The 17,542-nt window shown below is 55.0% G+C and overlaps 2 protein-coding genes across 2 annotated transcripts; both read right to left on the bottom strand.

Moving 5' to 3' along the window:
• Window positions 1-1,235: 1,235 nt before the first annotated feature.
• Window positions 1,236-13,155, bottom strand: LOC100413381 (DNA dC->dU-editing enzyme APOBEC-3G). The gene is made up of 8 exons (XM_035270201.3): window positions 13,126-13,155; window positions 11,042-11,198; window positions 7,886-8,177; window positions 7,550-7,664; window positions 5,009-5,162; window positions 3,535-3,823; window positions 2,773-2,888; window positions 1,236-2,486 (listed from the first exon to the last, which is right to left on the bottom strand). Exons 1-8 carry the CDS (start codon window positions 13,140-13,142, stop codon window positions 2,478-2,480), a joined length of 1,149 nt encoding a protein of 382 aa, XP_035126092.3. The 5' UTR covers window positions 13,143-13,155; the 3' UTR covers window positions 1,236-2,477.
• A 1,763-nt stretch (window positions 13,156-14,918) lies between these two features.
• Window positions 14,919-16,865, bottom strand: APOBEC3C (apolipoprotein B mRNA editing enzyme catalytic subunit 3C). The gene is given in 4 exon segments (XM_054258752.2): window positions 14,919-15,581; window positions 15,584-15,652; window positions 15,876-16,155; window positions 16,716-16,865. Coding segments are annotated over 4 exon segments (750 nt in total). The 3' UTR covers window positions 14,919-15,330.
• Between the last annotated feature and the right edge of the window lie 677 nt (window positions 16,866-17,542).

Here is a 17,542-nt window from a genome sequence, read left to right as displayed (position 1 = left end):
CTCAGGCTCTGCTTCTGGAGAATCCCGAGTGCTTTATCTTCCTGGGCCCCACCCTCTTTCTTTCTCAGGGACCCCCCCCCTGGCAGAGAGACCTCTGATAAAGCGGACTGCTCTCTGCGGCAGGACCCAAGGAAATCGCAAAGGGAAAAAGAGAAAGTCATTTCAGCCAGAGCTGGGGAGGTGGGTCCACACTAGGCTGAGCCAGCAGAGCAGAGGCCCCTCCCTGGTGGTCCGGGTCAGCTGGAGCCACCTCTCCACCATCAAGACAGACAGGCTGAAGCCTCTGCAGGGACTCCTGGATCCTGTTCTCAACGATCATCCCAGAGACACCCCACCCAGCCGCCGTGGGGACGAGGAGGGAGAGTGAAGGGCCAGGTGTCTACATCCCTCCCCATGGCTTCACACTCGGAGGCCAGCATGGGAGGGAGGGACAGCAGGTGGGTGTGGCCCCCAGCTGGCCCACCAGGATGTCATGGGCACTCCCACACTGAGCTCCTTCCTTCTGGCTTCTCCTTCTTCTGCTTCTCCTGCCTGGAGTTCCTCCCTGGTGGGCTGAGCTCTTGCCTCCTCCTGTCCCATGTCATGAAAGGGCAGCGGCTGGTGTCCCAGGCCAACCTATCTGGAGCCTCCCTGTGCATCTCACAGCTCCCTTCCCCAAGTAATGTGCTCCCGTGGTGCAGCTAACGAAACATTTCACAACGTATAAATTTGGAAAGGAGACTTATTTCCTGTTAAGGGTGACAGCCTGCAAGGTAGCCATCCGGCAGGCCGGGAAGAGCAGCCTCTAGGAAACACGAGAGACAGACCTTTAGAAGCAGGTGGGGTTGGGGCAGGAGCTTTATGCTGAAGGGGTTGGCCAAACATACATATTCAACAGGATATGGGAGGAGCTAGGAATATTCATGCCGGTGGTTGTGCTCCCTGCTTGTTAAACAGACATGCCTGTAACATATGATCCCGGCTGAGCATGGTAGCTCACGCCTGTAATCCCAGCACTTTGGGAGGTCGAGGCAGGTGGATCACGAGGTCAGGAGTTTGAAACCAGCCTGGTCAACATAGTGAAACCCTGTCCCTACTAAAAATATAAAAATTAGCTGGGTGTGGTGTCCCACGCCTGTAATCCCAGCTATTTGGGAGGCTGAGGCAGGAGAATTGCTTGAACCTGGGAGGCGGAGGTTGCAGTGAGCCGAGACCATGCCATTGCACCCCAGCTCTGGTGACAGAGTGAGACTCTATTTCAAAAAAAAAAATTAGTATTTCATTTTATTCTTTCACGTAAAGTTTAAGGCCGGGCCATGAACAGCAGGATCACCTCTGTGATCTGCACGCACACCCCGGTGAGTCCCTGTAAGAAACCATCAACCCCTAACCCCTGCTGCGCATAACTACCCTGAGACATTATTCTATTGTTTCTTATTCCCGCCTCAATTGACAAAGCCAGCGGACTTTGTAACCGACCTTGACTCCACACCCTACAACCCCCTCCCAGCTTGCAAACCTATGACCCCCTCCCAACTTTCAAAAAACATCCCTAAAGTAACTTTTGTAACTTTCCACTGCCTTCCCCACAACCTATAAAATCAACTCCTATCCCACCGCCCTTTGCTGACTCCATGTTCGGCCTCAGCCCGTCCGCACCCGGATGAATAAACAGCCATGTTGCTCACACAAAGCCTGTTTAGGGGTCTCCTCATTCAGAGCACACGTTTTAACATGAAGCCAATTCAATTCATCACCGGATGAGTAGGTTTGAAACCTTTCTGAGCACAGTCTCACTACTGTATTCCTGAAACATCGAATACATTTTTGATTAAAAGTAATTCTCCCTGTTAGGGACAAGCTGCCTCAGAAACCCCCTCCACGAAAGCTGAGCCCTGCACACTCTGGTGCTCCGCAGCTGCATTTCTGAACTCCTATCCGGGTGCCAGGTCAAGGCTGCAAAGCCTGATTACAGCCATCCGGGCAGCTTGGGAGAGGACAGGGAAAAACCAGTGTTTGCTATCCACACTTGTAAATTCCTGCTTAAAACATATCTGTAAAACCCTGATTTTTTAAAAAACTGCCCCCACAAAAGTCACAGGATGATGTATTGTAAGTAGGTCACAAGTTAACAAAATATCTCTGCCTGTTACAAGTGGATAGATTATCTCAGTCCCGAAACTCCCTTATGCTCTTCTCACCCCATATAAACCCCTCATTTTATAAGCTCGGGGCTGCCTCCTCCGACTGTTGTGGGGCAGCCCGGCCGGTTAATAAAACATGCTCGCCTGACTTAGGGTCTTTTCTCCTTTGACTACACTAACCTTACACACTCTAATTTTTAAAATAATCTACTTGTCAGGAGTGAATTGCTTTGCTGGCATCTGTGATCAGCTGCAGCTGGCGGTGAACAGCCCGGTTGCATTTCTTGGAAGAAGATCTTTTATTCCGCTGCTCAGCCCAGGTCTCTGCCTTCCTTAGAGACTGAGGATCATTCATCAGTTTCCCTGATTCAGGAAGAGCAGGGGAGTTGAATGGAGCAGGGAGTGAGAGAGTGGAAAGAGGGCACAGGAGGAGGCCTGGGGACAGGGACAATGATGGGAGAGGAGAGGGGGATGGAGGAGGTGGGAGAGAGAGGGAGGCTGTGAGGAGGAAAGGGAGAGACAGCATTGGGTGCCCTGGGGGGAGCAGGGAACCCAGAGGAGGCTCTGAGCAGAGGGGAAGGCAAGGCCCAGGGGGAGAGGGGAGGAGGGGAGGCCCATGGGGCACTGGGCAGAGGGAGGAAGCCCTCACCTGGAGAATGGCCTGCAGCCTCCCACTCAGGGCTTGGCTGTGCTCATCTAGGCCCTCCCAGGGCTTGAAGCGGCGTCTGTGGTGATCCACAAAGGTGTCCCAGCAGTGACTAAACTCTGAAACAGGACAGGGGAGATAAGTCCCGTTCCCCTGACTCTCAGGACAGACTCCCACATGCTGGTTTGAGTCCCTCCTTTCCCTCCCCTTCCCCTCAGGACTTCGCTCTGGTATTAGCCACTTCCTTCCCATTGGAATCTGGGACAGGGAGAAGAGCAGGGGCCTCCCCAGAGGGCCTGAGCACAGGGAGCTGACCCTGGGAGACCCTGACAAGGCCCCAACAGGCCCCAGGGCTGCAGGGATCTCCCAGTGAGCCCCAGAAGGGGTCAGAGGGAAGGTTTGGAGGCTCCAGCAAGTGAGCGGGAGCCCTTCCTGATAGGTGCCAAGGGGTGTGGGCAATGGGAAAAGAGTGTGGGTGCGAGGGAGGAAGCCTGGGGATGGAGGGGAGGCAGGAGGAGTTCTCATTCTTCTGGAAGCCCCAAGTCCTTCTTCCAGCCACCCTCCTCGCCCTCCTCAGGCCCCCATCTCCTGGCCTCTCTCTTCCCATAGACCCCAAAGTCAGGCTCAGTGTGCAGCCCTCGCCTCTGCAGACAGCAGACCAAGGCCTCTCCCCCAGGGATGCCCGCCCTCCCCACTTTCTAGTAACTCCCGAGGGCCCTCTCCTGCCCCGGCTGACCCCACCCCACTCCCGGCTTCCATTCTCACCACTGTATTTCATCATGGAAATTGGGGCCACAGCCCAGCTCAGCCTGCACAGCCCCTCCTCATATCCTGGGCGATAATCATAAATGCGGGCAGCGAAGATGCGCAGGTTCACGTGTGGGTTCTCTTGAAGGAATTCAGCCACCTTCTCGGCACAGCAGAAGCAGGGGCTCCAGGAGATGAAGCAGGTGACCCTGAGGCACTGGGCCAGGTCCAGCTTCCAAAAGGAAATCAGGTCCAGGAGGCACAGCTCTGCATGGCGGCCTTCAGGGAAACTGAGACTATTTGAAGCCTAGAAAAGAAAGCAAGGTGTGAGGCGTCTTTTGTGAGCAGGGAGGGACAGCCCAGATCAGAGAGGCTGGGTGCGGGGCAGCCTCCAACACAAGATTAGAAGGGGCACCAAACCCTAGTTATCAAGATGATTTTCTTTTCTTATTTTTCTTTTTTTGAGACAGAGTCTGGTTCTGTCACTCAGCCTGGCGTGCAGTGCTCCGATCTTAGCTCACTGCAACCACCGACTCTTGGGTTCAAGCGATTCTCGTGCCTTAGCCTCCTCAGTAGCTGGGATTACAGGCGCTCACCACCACACCTGGCTAATTTTTGTATTTTTAGTAGAGACGAGGTTTCATCGTCTCCAGCTCATGACATCAAGTAATCCTCTGACCTTGGCCTCCCAAACTGCTGGGATTACAGGTGTGAGCCACCAAACTTGACCTGACTTTTAAAATAATACATTAAATCATTTTATTTTAGATTATGGTGCAATTTCTCTGATACTGAGTATTTGGAGCATCTTCTCATTTTGCACCTGAGGTCAGTGCCTTCACGACCCTCACTCTGGGCCCAGGAGGGGCTGCAGAGCTAGGGGAGGGAGGACAGATGCCACTGAGCTGCATGTTCGTCCCTTGTGGGGAGACTGTTCTGGCCTTGCTGTGGGCTCCACCCTGGTCAGGACAGAATCCCTGATCGGCCTCTCCTGCCTCAGTCTCTCTCCCCATGGGATGTAGCCCAGGAGCAGGCACTGGGGAATCCTGGCCTTGTGAGGTCAGGGAGGCCCTGACCCTCAAATCCCACCATTCTAATGATTCCTGGTGAGAGCTGCGTCTGTGAGGGATCCTGGGAGGGTCTCAGGAAGCACTTTGCCTTTGACCCCACCTGGCCCTGGTGCAGACCCTTTTCCTCTGCCTGGACCCTCTCAGAGCACAGCAGGAGGGGGGATGGCTGAGCCCTGGACCTGGGGGTGACTCTGGACTAGTGGTGCCCCACATGGCCGGTTAGGTATGTGGGGCTGGAAGCTGCTGATCCTGGAGAGTCACTGAAGCCGAGGTCTCCCCGAACCCCAGGCCCAAGCAGCAGCAGTGCAGGAAGCACAGGTCAGACAGTCTGAGGGACCCCACAGGTCCCACCCGGAACCTTCTAGCCATGTGTGTCCCTCGGTGGGGAGGGCCCTGCGTGGATGCGGGTGTTTGGTGATTACCTCGTTGAGTATGAAGCCCCTGTGCTGGTGCAGCGGGACCCAGGTGCCATTGTGCAGGTGCTCTACCTCGTAACACAGGTAGGTCTGGTGCCGTCCAAGGACCAAAGGGTCATTGGTAAAGTTGTAAGTGAATGTGTCTGGATCCATCAGGTCTCTGTGGACAGCGGGAGAAAAGCCCAGAAAAGTAAGAGCCCTCCTGGACTGCCCCGCCTCCCCCTCCTTCCCCACGCTTTCCCTCAGGCACCCCAAATTCCTTCCCCCTGCTCCCCACATCCCTTGGCACCCACCGCTCAGGAGGGGCTCCCGCTCACGTGCTGGAATCTCCAAACCTCCCCCTCTCAGGGGGCCCCTTCTGGGGCTCACTGGGACATCCCTGCAGCCCTGGGGCCTGTCGGGGCCTTGTCAGGGTCTCCCAGGGTCAGCTCTGTGTGCTCAGACCCTCTGGGGAGGCCCCTGCCCCTCTCCCTGAGCTAGAGCTGGGTCTCCTTCCCTGGCCTCACCATGCAACCCAGTCCTGGCTCTGCTCACCCTCAGTCCCTGCTGGAGATGGACCCTCTGGGGCTTCCCTCCTGCAAGTGGGGTTAATATTACCACACCCAGCATCGGGGCAGAGATGCTCCTGAGTGGGACCAGCAGGAGAGCCTGCTAGGGACTGTTTTTGGATAATTCACAGGATTCTTCTGTTGCCCAAAAAACACGTGTCCTCACAAGACCACACGTTATGAAAATAGAAGTGAACTCTCAGCCCCAGTGCAGAGGCTCTTCCAACACAGAAGCGCCAGGGCTTCTCCCTGGACTGGACAGAGGGGAGGACGAGACCTCTGATGGGACTCTGCAGAGCCTGGGACCGGGAGGAGTCTGGCTGGGGAAGCCAGGGGCATCAGCCGAGGGGTCACGTGGGGACCCCTAAAGAGGCCCGGAGAGAGTGACAAGAGGAGCAGCCAGGGGCAGGGAGCCTGTCGGGGCTAAGGAGCGGCTCAGGAGTGTGGGGTGCAGGAGGAATGGGGTGGGTGGAGCACGCAGGAAGGTCTGGGTGGAGGGGCTGTGAGGGTCAGGTCAGGACCCCTGGAAGACACACACACAGGACAGGAACCCCTCCCTCGCCCCCCAGGCCCGCCCACAATGGCTGTGCCTGTTGCCATGGGCTGCACTGTTTCTCCCCAAAATCAACATATGGAGGTCCCAACCCCCACTGTAAGGTCTGACCGCCCCTTGGACGGCGTGGTCACCTCTGTGACCCACAGGTACGCCTCTGAAGGGCCTTCTGCAATTAGAAAACCTGAAGACCACGAAAAGTGAAAAAACAGTGGACCCCTGAGGCGCTTAACTAACTTGAGACGTTCTTCTATTATTTCTATTCTGGCCTTAATTGACAAGGACTTTGGACTTTGGAACTGACTTTGGTCAACCTCGGCCCTAGGACCCCCTCCCATGTTGCAAGAAACCACCATAAACTGTAACTTCTGTAACTTTCTACTGTTGACCTCAAACCTGTAAAACCAACTCGTATCCCACCACCCTCCGCTGACCCTTCGGACTCAGCCCACCCGCACCCGGTGAATCAACAGCCATGTTGCTCACACAAACCCTGTTTGGGGGTACATTTTAACCCCGGCTACCTCAAAGTGTGCTTGTATTTGGAACAGGTCCTTTCTTTTTTGTTTGAGAAGTTTCGCTCTTTCACCCAGGCTGGAGTTGGGTGGCACAGTCTGAGCTCATGGTAATCTCCGCCTCCCAGGTTCGAGCGATTCTCCTGCCTCAGGATCTTGGGTATCTGGGATTATAGGTGCGCACCAGCACCACGCCTGGCCAATTTTCATATTTTTGGTATGAAAATTCACATGTTGGCCAGGCTGGTCTCGAACTCCTGACCTCAAGTGATCCACCTCCCTTGGCTCCCAAAGTGCTAGGATTACAGGCATGAGCCCCCACGCCCTGCTTGGAGACAAGTCCTTATATCAGGACCTTAATTTAAATGAGACCTTTAGTGTGGGCCCAAATTCACTTGACTAGGGTCCATAAATGAGGAGGACATTTGGGGGCAGAGAGACCCCAGGGGTGTAGGTATACAGAAGAAAGACCGGAAGGGACCCCTGTGAGCCAGGAAGAGCAGCCTTGGAGGCAGCTCCTTCTCAGGGGCTCAGGACCAGCCTTTAAGAATGTTGCTCAAAGCTTCCAGTTGTCCGGCTCGTGAATATTCACACCATTTATGATAAATTCAGTTATGCCAGGGAGATGGAAGGAGCAGGTTGGGGCTCCCAGGCTGAGGGGAGGGCGACCTCAGGGGTGGACGGAAGTCACTCGGGGGGCAGAAGGGGCCTCTCGCTCACAGGAAGGGCCCAGGAAAGCAGGGGAGACAACAAGGTGGAGGGAGCAGAGATGGGGGTGAGGGTGGGGGTGAGGGGGTGTGACCATGAGGGCAGGAAGTGGGGCGGGAGGGCTCAGCCAAGAGGGGACCTGCTCTGGGACAGAGGGGAGGCCGCAGGAGGATGAGCAGGAGGTGAGAGGAGAGAGGTGTTGAGGCTGGAGAGAGACTCTTACCTGAGAACCTCCCCCAGGGTGATGCGCAGTAATGTATAATTTTTAGGCAGCTCATTCCAAGGAGCGAATGTCTCTGTTTTGTTGTCCACAAACTTGTCCCAACAATGTTGAAATTCTGAGAAAAAGAAGAGAGAACGCAGTCAGGCCCAGCTGGCCTCTCTCCTGTGACCCTGGGGCCCTCCCCTCCCAGACCTACTCCGGGATGTTAGTTACACTCAGTGCCGGACCTGACCCCACAGGCTTCCCTGGGACACTTGGCCTCTGCTGCCATCACAGACCCACCCATCGCAGACCCTCATGCACTCCCTCCCACACCCCTGAACCCCTACTTCTCACCGCCATAACTCATGATCTTCATGGTGGCATGTGGACTGTCTCTTCTCTGACACAGTCTGCGAAGCTCCTCCCGGTAACGTGGGATCCAGAAGTAGTAGAGGCGGGCCACAAAGATGGTCAGAGTGACCTTCCCATCCTCAGTCAGGAACTCGGCCACATTCCTTGCACACACTGGGCAGGGGCTCCAGGACACAAACCAGGTGACCTCGTACTCCTGGTCACTATGCAGCTTCCACTTTCGGAACCAATGGAGGAATCTCATCTCTGGGTGGTGTTGAGGCTTTGAATAGACCTGGGAGAAGAGGAGGGGGCAGGGGAAGCTGTGGGACACTGAGCAGGAGGAGTGCAGGGGTGGGGCAGGGGGAGGAGGGGCCCGGACAGCCCAGGGGATCTTGTTCACTGAAGCTCCTTTCCTCCATCCCCCTTCTTTGGTTTGAGAGTCTGTCTGCTCCAAAGCTCATGTTCAGTGTTAATTGCTATTGCAATGGCCTTAAGAGATGGCACTGACACTAGACTATGAGGCTGTGGGTGCCGGCCCCACTGGATGGTTACCACTGGGGTGGTTATTCAAGGGTGACTTCAGCCCCTCTCTCTGTCTCTTCCCCTCCAGCTGGAGGGGCAGCGTGTCAGACTAAACTCCTGCTTCCTCTGTCCCCTGTGGTGGAGCAGCAGTGACTCCACATCCCAGGCCGCTCTGTCTGCAGCATCCCCTGAGCTTCCCCAGCAACCTTCACCCCAACGTGACAGTGCAGCTCGCAGGCCCCGGAAACTTGCTGGTGCCTTGACATTGGACTTCCCAGAGTCCAGAACTGGAGCCAACACATTTCCGTTCATTGTAAATTTCCCCGTCTCAGTCATGCTGTTGAAGCATCACCGGGTGCACTAAGACACATGCTTCCCTTCTGTTGGTAGTTTTCCTAGCCCTGTTCATGGCCTCATGCGTGAATTCTGGCATCCATTCTCCCAGGCATTCGTTCACCAGACATGCTCAGCCCCTGCTGTGTCCTGGCCCTCTGGGGTCGGCCTCGTTCCCTGCCTGCTGTCTACTGGGGAGGCCACTGGACCTGTGCTGTCCCATGTCGGGAGGGGGGCACTGGCCACGGGGGCTACGGAGCACTTAAAATGGGGCCTGATGAGAGACCTGTGCACAGGACAAATATACCACTCTTTTGAGAGTGAGAAGAATAAAAAACTTCACTATCTGGTGAAGAACTTTTGTTTGTTTGTTTTTGAGATGGAGTCTCACTCTGTCGCCCAAGCTGGAGCGTACGGTACAATGTTGACTCACCGCAGCCTCCACCTCCTATATTCAAGAGATTCTCCTTCCTCAGCCTCCCAAGTAGCTGGGATTACAGGTGCCTGCCAGTACACCCAGCTAATATTTGTATTTGTATTTGTATTTTTTTTTGAGAGGGAATATTACTCTGTTGCCCAGGCTAGAGTGCAATGATGTGATCTCGGCTCACTGCAACCTCTGCCTCCCGGGTTCAAGCAATTCTCCTGCCTCAGTCTCCTGAGTAGCTGGAATAACAGTCACATGTCACCACGCCAGGCTAATTTTTGTATTTTTTAGTAGAGATGGGGTTTCACCATGTTGGTCAGGCTGGTCTCGAACACTTGACCTCATGATTCTCCCGCCTCGGCCTCCCAAAGTGCTGGGATTACAGGCGTGAGAGCCCACGCCCAACCAGTAGGATTTTTATTTGTTTGTTTGTTTGTTTTGTTTTCTGAGATGAAGCCTGGCTGTCACCCAGGCTGGAGAGCAGTGGCATGATCTCGGTTCATTGAAACCTCCGCTTCCCAGATTCAAGCAATTCCTTGCCTCAGCCTCCCGAGTAGCTGGGATGACAGGTAGGCACCACCACACCCAGCTAAATTTGTACTTTTGAGTAGAGATGGGGTTTCGCCATCTTGGCTAGGCGGGTCTTGAACTCCAGCCTCGTGGTTCACCCGTCTTGACCTCCCAAAGTGCTGGGATTACAGGTGTGACCTGCCACACCTGGCCAAGAAGAATTGTATGTTAATTAATGCTGAAGTAATACATTAGCTATAGTGGACTAAATAAAATATTTGTTTGCCAGTTCTGGTCGCCTTTGAGTGTGTGGAGACTGGAAACTCTTGCACTTCACTTCTGAGTCCTGGGTGTTTCTTCGGCCAGCACTGCCGTTGGTCAGACCTGCTCAGCACACGGACGGCTTCCTCCCCAAACACACTGAGAAGTCTCGTGCCTGGGTGGAGGGGGCTGCAGGGGTGGGTGGGAAAGTCAAGGGTTTTAGTGTCCCGAGTGGGGGCGGCAGGGTGAGGAGTGAGGGTTCACCCTGTGATGATACCTTGGCATGGAGGAATCGGGGCAGTGGCCAGGCAGTCAAGCCAAAAGGTCTGGGCCACGGACTTAAGAAATGTAGGAAGTAGAGGCTAGGCTCCGTGGCAGACACCTGTAATCCCAGCACTTTGGGAGGCCAACGTGGGCAGATCACGAGGTCAGGAGTTCAAAATCAGCCTGGCCAACATGACAAAACCCTGTCTCTACTAAAAATACAAAAAATCAGCCAGTCATGGTGGTGGGCACCGGTAATCCCAGCTACTCGGGAGGCTGAGGCAGGAGAATCACTTGATCCTGGGAGGCAGAGGTTGCAGTGAGCCGAGACCACGCCATTGCACTCCAGCCTGGGCAACAAGAACAAAACTCTGTCTCAAAAAATGACGAAGAAATATGGGAAGTGGCCCAGTGCAGTGGCTCATGCCTGTAATCCCAGCACTTTGGAAGGGATCTCAACTCCTGAATCACCTGAGGTCAGGAGTTACAGATCAGCCTGGCCAACATGGCGAAACCCTGTCTCTACTGAAAATAGAAACATTAGCTGGGTATGGTGGCGGGATCCTGTAATGCCAGCTACTCCGGAGGCTGAGGCAGGAGAATTGCTTGAACCTGGGAGGCAGAGGTGACAGTGAGCCAAGATCATGCCATTGTACTCCAGCCTGGGTGACAGAGCAAGACTCTGTCTCAAAAATAAAAATAAAAAATAAAAAAAGGAATGTGGGAAGAAACAGGCAATTGAAAGCCCACCGCCGCCGCACATTTTACTTAGTCTTATGTTTTCTGCATTCCCAGCTGCTTAGATCCTGCCTGTGATCCGATGGAAGTTTGGGTGGTACCTGGCCTCGAAAGACCCCTGTGTCCCAAGGGAGTTTTGAGGGGTCCTTGTTTATCTTCACTTCGTAGCACAGCCAGCTGTAGGACCGACCAGGGAGGACGGGTTCATTTTCAAAGTTGTAGTAGAATGTGCCTCGATACATCCGCTCCATGGGATTTCTGAGGGCACAAGAGAGAAAGGGCCCTGCACAGAGCGCTCCCCGGAGTCTCGGGGCCTATGTCCACTCAACACAGCTCCCGGACGGCCCTGGGCCTCCCCCACCCCTCCACAGCCCTGAGGGTTTTTGCTGCCTCCCAAGCAGAAAGACTGAGGAGACAGGAAGAGGAGATGATGGTGGCAGGGGCAGCAGGGCCGGGTGACCTCTCCCCACTCAGGCCCCAGGGCTGGTCTTTCCAGGGGTACCTTCCCCACCCTCCAGTATTTCTGCCCACCCACTCCCCAACCCATTAGGAAAATGCAAAGGAGAATAAAATGCCTCACCCCAAAATAATAGCTTTTAACCTTTCAGCTCAATTCTTTCCTGATGCTTCACCTCTGCATGTTAACATTATTCATATTTGTATTTTATTTTATTTTGAGACAGAGTTTCACTCTTGTTGCCCAGGCTGGAGTGCAGTGGTGAGATCTGGGCTCACTGCAACCTCCACCTCCCAGGTTCAAGGATTCTCCTGCCTCAGCCTCCTGAGTATCTGGGATTATAGGTACGCACCACCGTACCCGGCTAATTTTGTATTTTTAGTAGAGACAAGGTTTCACCATGTTGATCAGGTGGGTCTCGAACTCCCGACCTCGGATGATCTGCCTGTCTCAGTCTCCCAAAGTGCTGGGATTACAGGTGTGAGCCACTGCGCCTGACTAACATTATTATTATATTTATTTATTTTGAGACAGAGTCTTGCTCTGTTGCCAGGCTGGAGTGCAGTGGCGAGATCTGGGCTCACTGCAATCTCCACCTCCGGGGTTCAAGTAGGAACCCAGGAACTCTGCCTCCTGCCTCAGCTTCCCGAGTAGCTGGGACTACAGGCACCCATGACCACACCCAGCTAATTTTTGTATTTTAGTAGAGACGGGGTTTCACCATGTTGGCCAGGATTGTCTCTATTTCCTGAGCTGGCGATCCACCCCAGTCGGCCTCTCAAAGTGCTGGGATTACAGGCGTGAACCACTGTGCCCAGCCAATATTATTTTAAAGTCATGGCAGAATTCCAAGGCCCAGGTCATTCCTCTAAGTGCTGCAAGGTTCTGAGCTCATGTGATGCTGACCTGGGCCTGCAGGGGCCATTCCCATCTTACAGAGGAGGTGCCAGAGGCGCAGAGAGGCAGGGTAACCTGCCCAGGACATGGAGCTGGGTGATGGAGCTGGGGCCCCTTTCCAGGCCAGCCCTGTCCAGCCTCTGCATCACAGGCCCTGCAGGAGGGAGCCGTTGGGGACCCGCTCTCTGTTCATTCAATCTTAAGAGCATTTCTCCTGATCATTGCGTTTTTTCTCACATTCCATGCTACTGGTCATGTTCTACAAGATGAAGAGTGACCTTGGACTGGAACCTTTGTGGGGGGACATCTGCTCACCCTGGAGTCATCCTTGGGTGACAAGATTTATCTTGTGCTTCAGAGACCATTCCCTCCCAACACCCTCTCGTAAGACTTTGTATTTAAGCAAAGTAAATCTTACAGAAAACCCACCAAGGCGCTGTGAACAAAATGCCAGATTGCTCCCATCATCCCTTGGTTCAGTTCTCCCCATTCCAGAGCTGAGGAATGGGGGGAAGCACGCAGAGGGAGCACCCTCCCAGGGTCACCGGCTCAGCTATGACTTTCAGGGTGGAGAACTTTGCAATGGGAGCCACCATAGATCAGTCTGAACAGGGGAGTCTGAGCTGGGGCAGGTTGGGGAGGCGGCCCATTCAGAAGCAGCAGTGGGGCGACCACAGGGCAGAGCAAAGAGCCTGGCTGAGAGCGGGAGTGACACAGGAACCAGAGGGGAGGGATCCCAAGGCGAGGGATGGGCAGGGGCAGAGGAGGCCAGGACTGAGGCCCAGTAGGGGAAGGGGCAGAAGGGATCTGCAGACAGAGCAGGCAACCTACCTGATCTGTGGATTCATGCCCAGCCGCTTTGCTAGGCTTGTCGCAGTCCCGCTCTTTTTCAAAGCTCTGTGGTTTCACTTTCCGCTTACAGTATCTTGCAGCTGGACAGCCCTCTTAAAGTGACCTCGCAGGGCCTTGTGAGTCCTGGCACCTCCCCATTCCTGCTCAGGCACTGGTGTGGGAGGCCCTCGGGTGCTTTACCTTTCTCTGGCTCTGGCCCTCCTTCTGGTTTTCTCCGGGTCCCTCCCCCTGGCAGAGGAACCGCTCATAAAGACAGGTTGCTCTGTCTTTGTTTTGGGCAGGAGCCTAGGCCAAGACATTGCAGAACGGCATTGCAGCCAGAGCCCGGGAGGTGGGTTCAGACCAGGCTGAAAGAGAGGCAGGTGCCCCCTCACCTGGTGGATGGGCAGGCTGGAGTCCCCTCTGCACCACCCCCTGCCCAGCCCTAATGTCTGTCCAGAGTTTGGAGCAGCAACTCCCAGGTGAGTGGGGGAAGGTTTTGAGACTCCAGTGACGAAGGAAGCACAGACTCTGCACAACAGAAACGAAGGCTGATGTGCCTTGAGTCCCCAGCTGTGTGCTGGCTCCTTCACACACCTCCCTCTTCCAACCTCCCAGCTTCCAGAGGGTGGGGGGCAGGTCAGCCCCTCAGAGGGATTGTGGTGTCTGTAACATCAAGGAGGGGAGGGGGGTGTCTACAAACAGGCTCACTGCCCACAGGGACCTCTTAAGGGGTTCCCTGTGAACCAAGAACATGCAAAACACACACACACACACACACACACACACACACACACACACACAGCTTTCTGATTATTTAAGTCCATCCAAGCATATTTTGAAGGAATGCATGTACATTGCATCCTTGAAATAATCTTCCTGAATAGATTGCTTTAAGGCGAGTCTGTTCCAGTGGGAGAAGCTGTGCTCTCTGTAGAGGCTCTGAACTCCTCTACAACCTGCAGGCAGATACCGAGGAGGCTGAATGGGGCTGGGCGAGCAGGAGCGCCCCTACCTGCATGGAAGCTCATCTTCCCTCTGCACAAAGTGGACTCCTGATGATGGTTTTTTTAAGGTGAAGGTTTCTGTTGCCATCAGAAACAGATGGACAAGCTGAGCGCAGTGGCTCACACCTGTAATCCCAGCACTTTGGGAGGCCAAGGCGGGCAGATCACCTGAGGTCGGGAGTTTGGGACCAGCCTGACCAATATGGTGAAATCTCGTCTCTACTAAAAATACAAAATTATCTGGACATGGTGGCACCTGCCTGTAATCCCAGCTATTCAGGAGGCTGAGGCAGGAGAATCACTTGAACCTGAGAGGCAGAGGTTGCAGTGAGCCAAGATCAAGATATTGTACTTCAGCCGGGGCAACAAGACCAAAATTTTAGCTCCAAAAACAAAACAAAAAAATAAACTGATGGACAAAGGATAAGAGCATCCGTGTGAAATCAGCAGTTCCGTTAACCAGAGACATACTTGGAACAAGAAAATATGATAATGACCCTAGACCAGGGAGGCCTGAAACCCAGCTCTAAGGGGGCAGTCAAGGCACAGAGGGGCAGGAACCCAGCTCTGCAGCCAGGTAACTCTGAGATCTGCCCCTTCCTTACAACGTGACCCTAATGTCTCTGGGCCTGTAATATTTCTCATCTGCAAACAGACCTAATAATACCCAGCTTATAGGGTTATGGGGAAGATAAAAATGTGAAACTTTATGTAAAGAACTTAGCACAGTAGCTAGAGTGTTAATAGAATGGAGAAATGATGGTTATTATCATTAATCACACTACATTTTATTTATTCAATTTGATTTCTTTATTTTGAGAGGGAGTCTTGCTCTGTCACCTAGGCTGGGGTATAATAGCACGATCTCACCTCACTACAACCTCGGCCTCTGGAGTTCAAGGAATTCTCCCGCCTCAGCCTCCCGAGTAGCTGACATTGTAGGAATGAGCCACCACACCTGATTAAATTCTTTTGTATTTTTAGTAGACATGGGGTTTCACCATGTTGGCCAGGTTGGTCTCAAACTCCTGACCTCAAGTGATCCTCTCACCAGCCTCCCAAGGTGCGGGGATTACAGACATGAGCCACTGCACCCAACCTGTGTTGACTTTAGTAAGATTTGGTTTTCCTGGGGAGATGGGAAGAGCCAGGTTGGGGCGCCAGGCTGGGGGAATGTGTTCTAAAGGGGTGGATGGAGCTAGCCATGGAGGCAGAAAGGGGCCTCTGCAGGAGGAGCTGGGGAGAGCTGGGAGGAGGCAGTGAGCACTGTGGAATGGGCCTGAGGGCAGGAGGAGCTCAGGATGACCCGGCAAAAGCAAAGCTGGTCCAGGATGGGTTGGAGGCCCTCGCAGGAAGAGCAGGAGGCTAGAGCAGCCAGACCGGGAGGCCCAGGGAGACCCTTCACTGGAGAATCTCCTGTAGCGTTCTGTACAGGGATAGAGAGTTGCATCGAAGTCTCTTCCAAGGCTTGAATGTCTGACCATCATTGTACACAAAGTTATCCCAACAATATTTAAAATCTGAAACAAAAACCAGGAGAAAGCAGTGAGGGCCCAGCAGGCCTCTCTCCCCAGCACTGGGTCCTCCCCTCCCAGGCCTTGTCTCCTGGCTGCCAGTTGCAGTCAGCACCGGCCTGTCCCCACAGGTTCCTCAGGGACACTGCCCCACCCCACGGCATTGCAGACCCACCTGTCCCTCATGCCATCCCCTGCCACCCGCTCTCCTCAGCCCTGTACATCTCACCTTCATAGGGCATGATCAGCACGGAGGCCCCTTCCTGACTCAGCCTGCGGAGCCCCTGCTGGAAACCCGGATTCCAGAAGTAGTAGAGGCGTGCAGTGAACATGGTGAGCCTCACGTTTCTGTGCCTGGCCAGGAACTCGGCCACCTGCCCTGCACACTCTGGGCAAGGGCTCCAAGAGGCGTACCAGGTGACCTCGTAATCCTTGTTAGGAGACAGCATGTTGTGGCAGAACCAAGAGAGGAAGCACATTTCTGCATGACAGGAGGGATCAGGACCCACCTAGGGAAGGAGGCGGGTGGGGAGAGCTCAGACCAGGAACAGGAGGAGTGCAGGGGTGGGGCGATGGGAGCAGAGGGCAGGCCAGGAACCCCAAGGCCTTTTCTTCTTGATGTATTTTTGAGACAGGGTCTCTCTCTATTGCCCAGGCTGGGGTGCAGTGGTGAGATCTGGGCTCAGTGCAGCCTTGACCTCCCAGCACAAGGAATCTTCCCACCTCAGCCTCCTGATTAGCTGGGGGTGCAGGTGGGTGCCACCACTCCTGGCTTATTATTTTTTTGTGGAGACGGGGTTTTTGCCATGTTGCCCAGGCTGATCTAGAACTTTTGGGCTTGAGCGATCCTCCTGCCTCAGCCTCCCAAAAATCTAGGACAATGACTGTAAACCACCATGCATGGGCTTATTTATTTATTTTAATTTTTAAGGGCCCAGAGGTCCCCTGGGAATAAGGGCCCAAATGCGAGCGGTGGGGAAGGAGCGGGGAGGCCCGGAGGGTTCCCGGGGTGGGGGGGGTCCATGCGCCGCCACTTACCGCGGAGACCAGCCTCCTGCTCCCCCATCACCGGGAAGCCACCACTGCTTCTCCGAAGCTCGCTGGGACGGCGCAGCCACTTCCGGACGCCATCGCTTCTGCTCGCTGGGACGTCGACTTCGCTTCTGCTCACTAGGACTACGCCCCCGACTCTGGCCGCCGCTTTCGCTAGGAGCCGCATCGCCGCTGCTTCCGTTCCTTTTAACGACGCAGCGGCTTCTTCCCGGGCCCCACGAAAAGCGCCATCTCGGCTTCCGTAGAGGCGCGCACGCCCGCAGCGTCCCTAGCGACTGGCTGACGCACCACCCCCTCTTAAAGGGGCCGCGGCTCGGACTGCACAGAAGCAGCTTCGCGTTGCGGCCCAGGCTGAGCCTCTGCCCAGCCCCAGCGGTGGACGAAAGGCCCCCCAGTCTCTCCTCCCGGCTCTAGGGCCCTAGAGATCACAGGAGTGGAGCCCTGTGACCCCAGCCCCGAGATCGGCTCCCTTTGCCTGGGGAGCTTCCAGGGCCTGCCCCTGCCCTCCTCTGGACCTCAGCTTCACGATCCGCAAAGGAAGCGGCCTGGCCGGAGCTGTGGGGTCCCTCAAGCGCGGCGCCTCAGGATGCAGGGCGGGCTCCCTGGTCCCTCTGCAGAGGGGGCCCTTAGAACCACGGAAAGCTGGGGGCTGCAGGGACAGTCCAGCAGGGAGGCCTCCCCGGCTTCCCTGTCCGCATCCGTCCTGTGGGAGCCCGGGGGCTTGACCGGGGCTGCCTGGGTCACCCGGCTCCCCAGGAGGCAGGCAGAGGTCCTGGGGTCCAGCGCCGCCGCACCTCAACTCCATCCTAGGTCAGCGCCCGGAGGGGCCCTGCGGACTGGACC

Source organism: Callithrix jacchus, chromosome 1, assembly GCF_049354715.1.
Source record: "Callithrix jacchus isolate 240 chromosome 1, calJac240_pri, whole genome shotgun sequence".
Classification (NCBI taxonomy): Eukaryota; Metazoa; Chordata; class Mammalia; order Primates; family Cebidae; genus Callithrix; species Callithrix jacchus.
The sequence above is the reverse complement of the archived record's forward strand: the minus strand, read 5'-3'. Positions and strand labels throughout refer to the sequence as shown.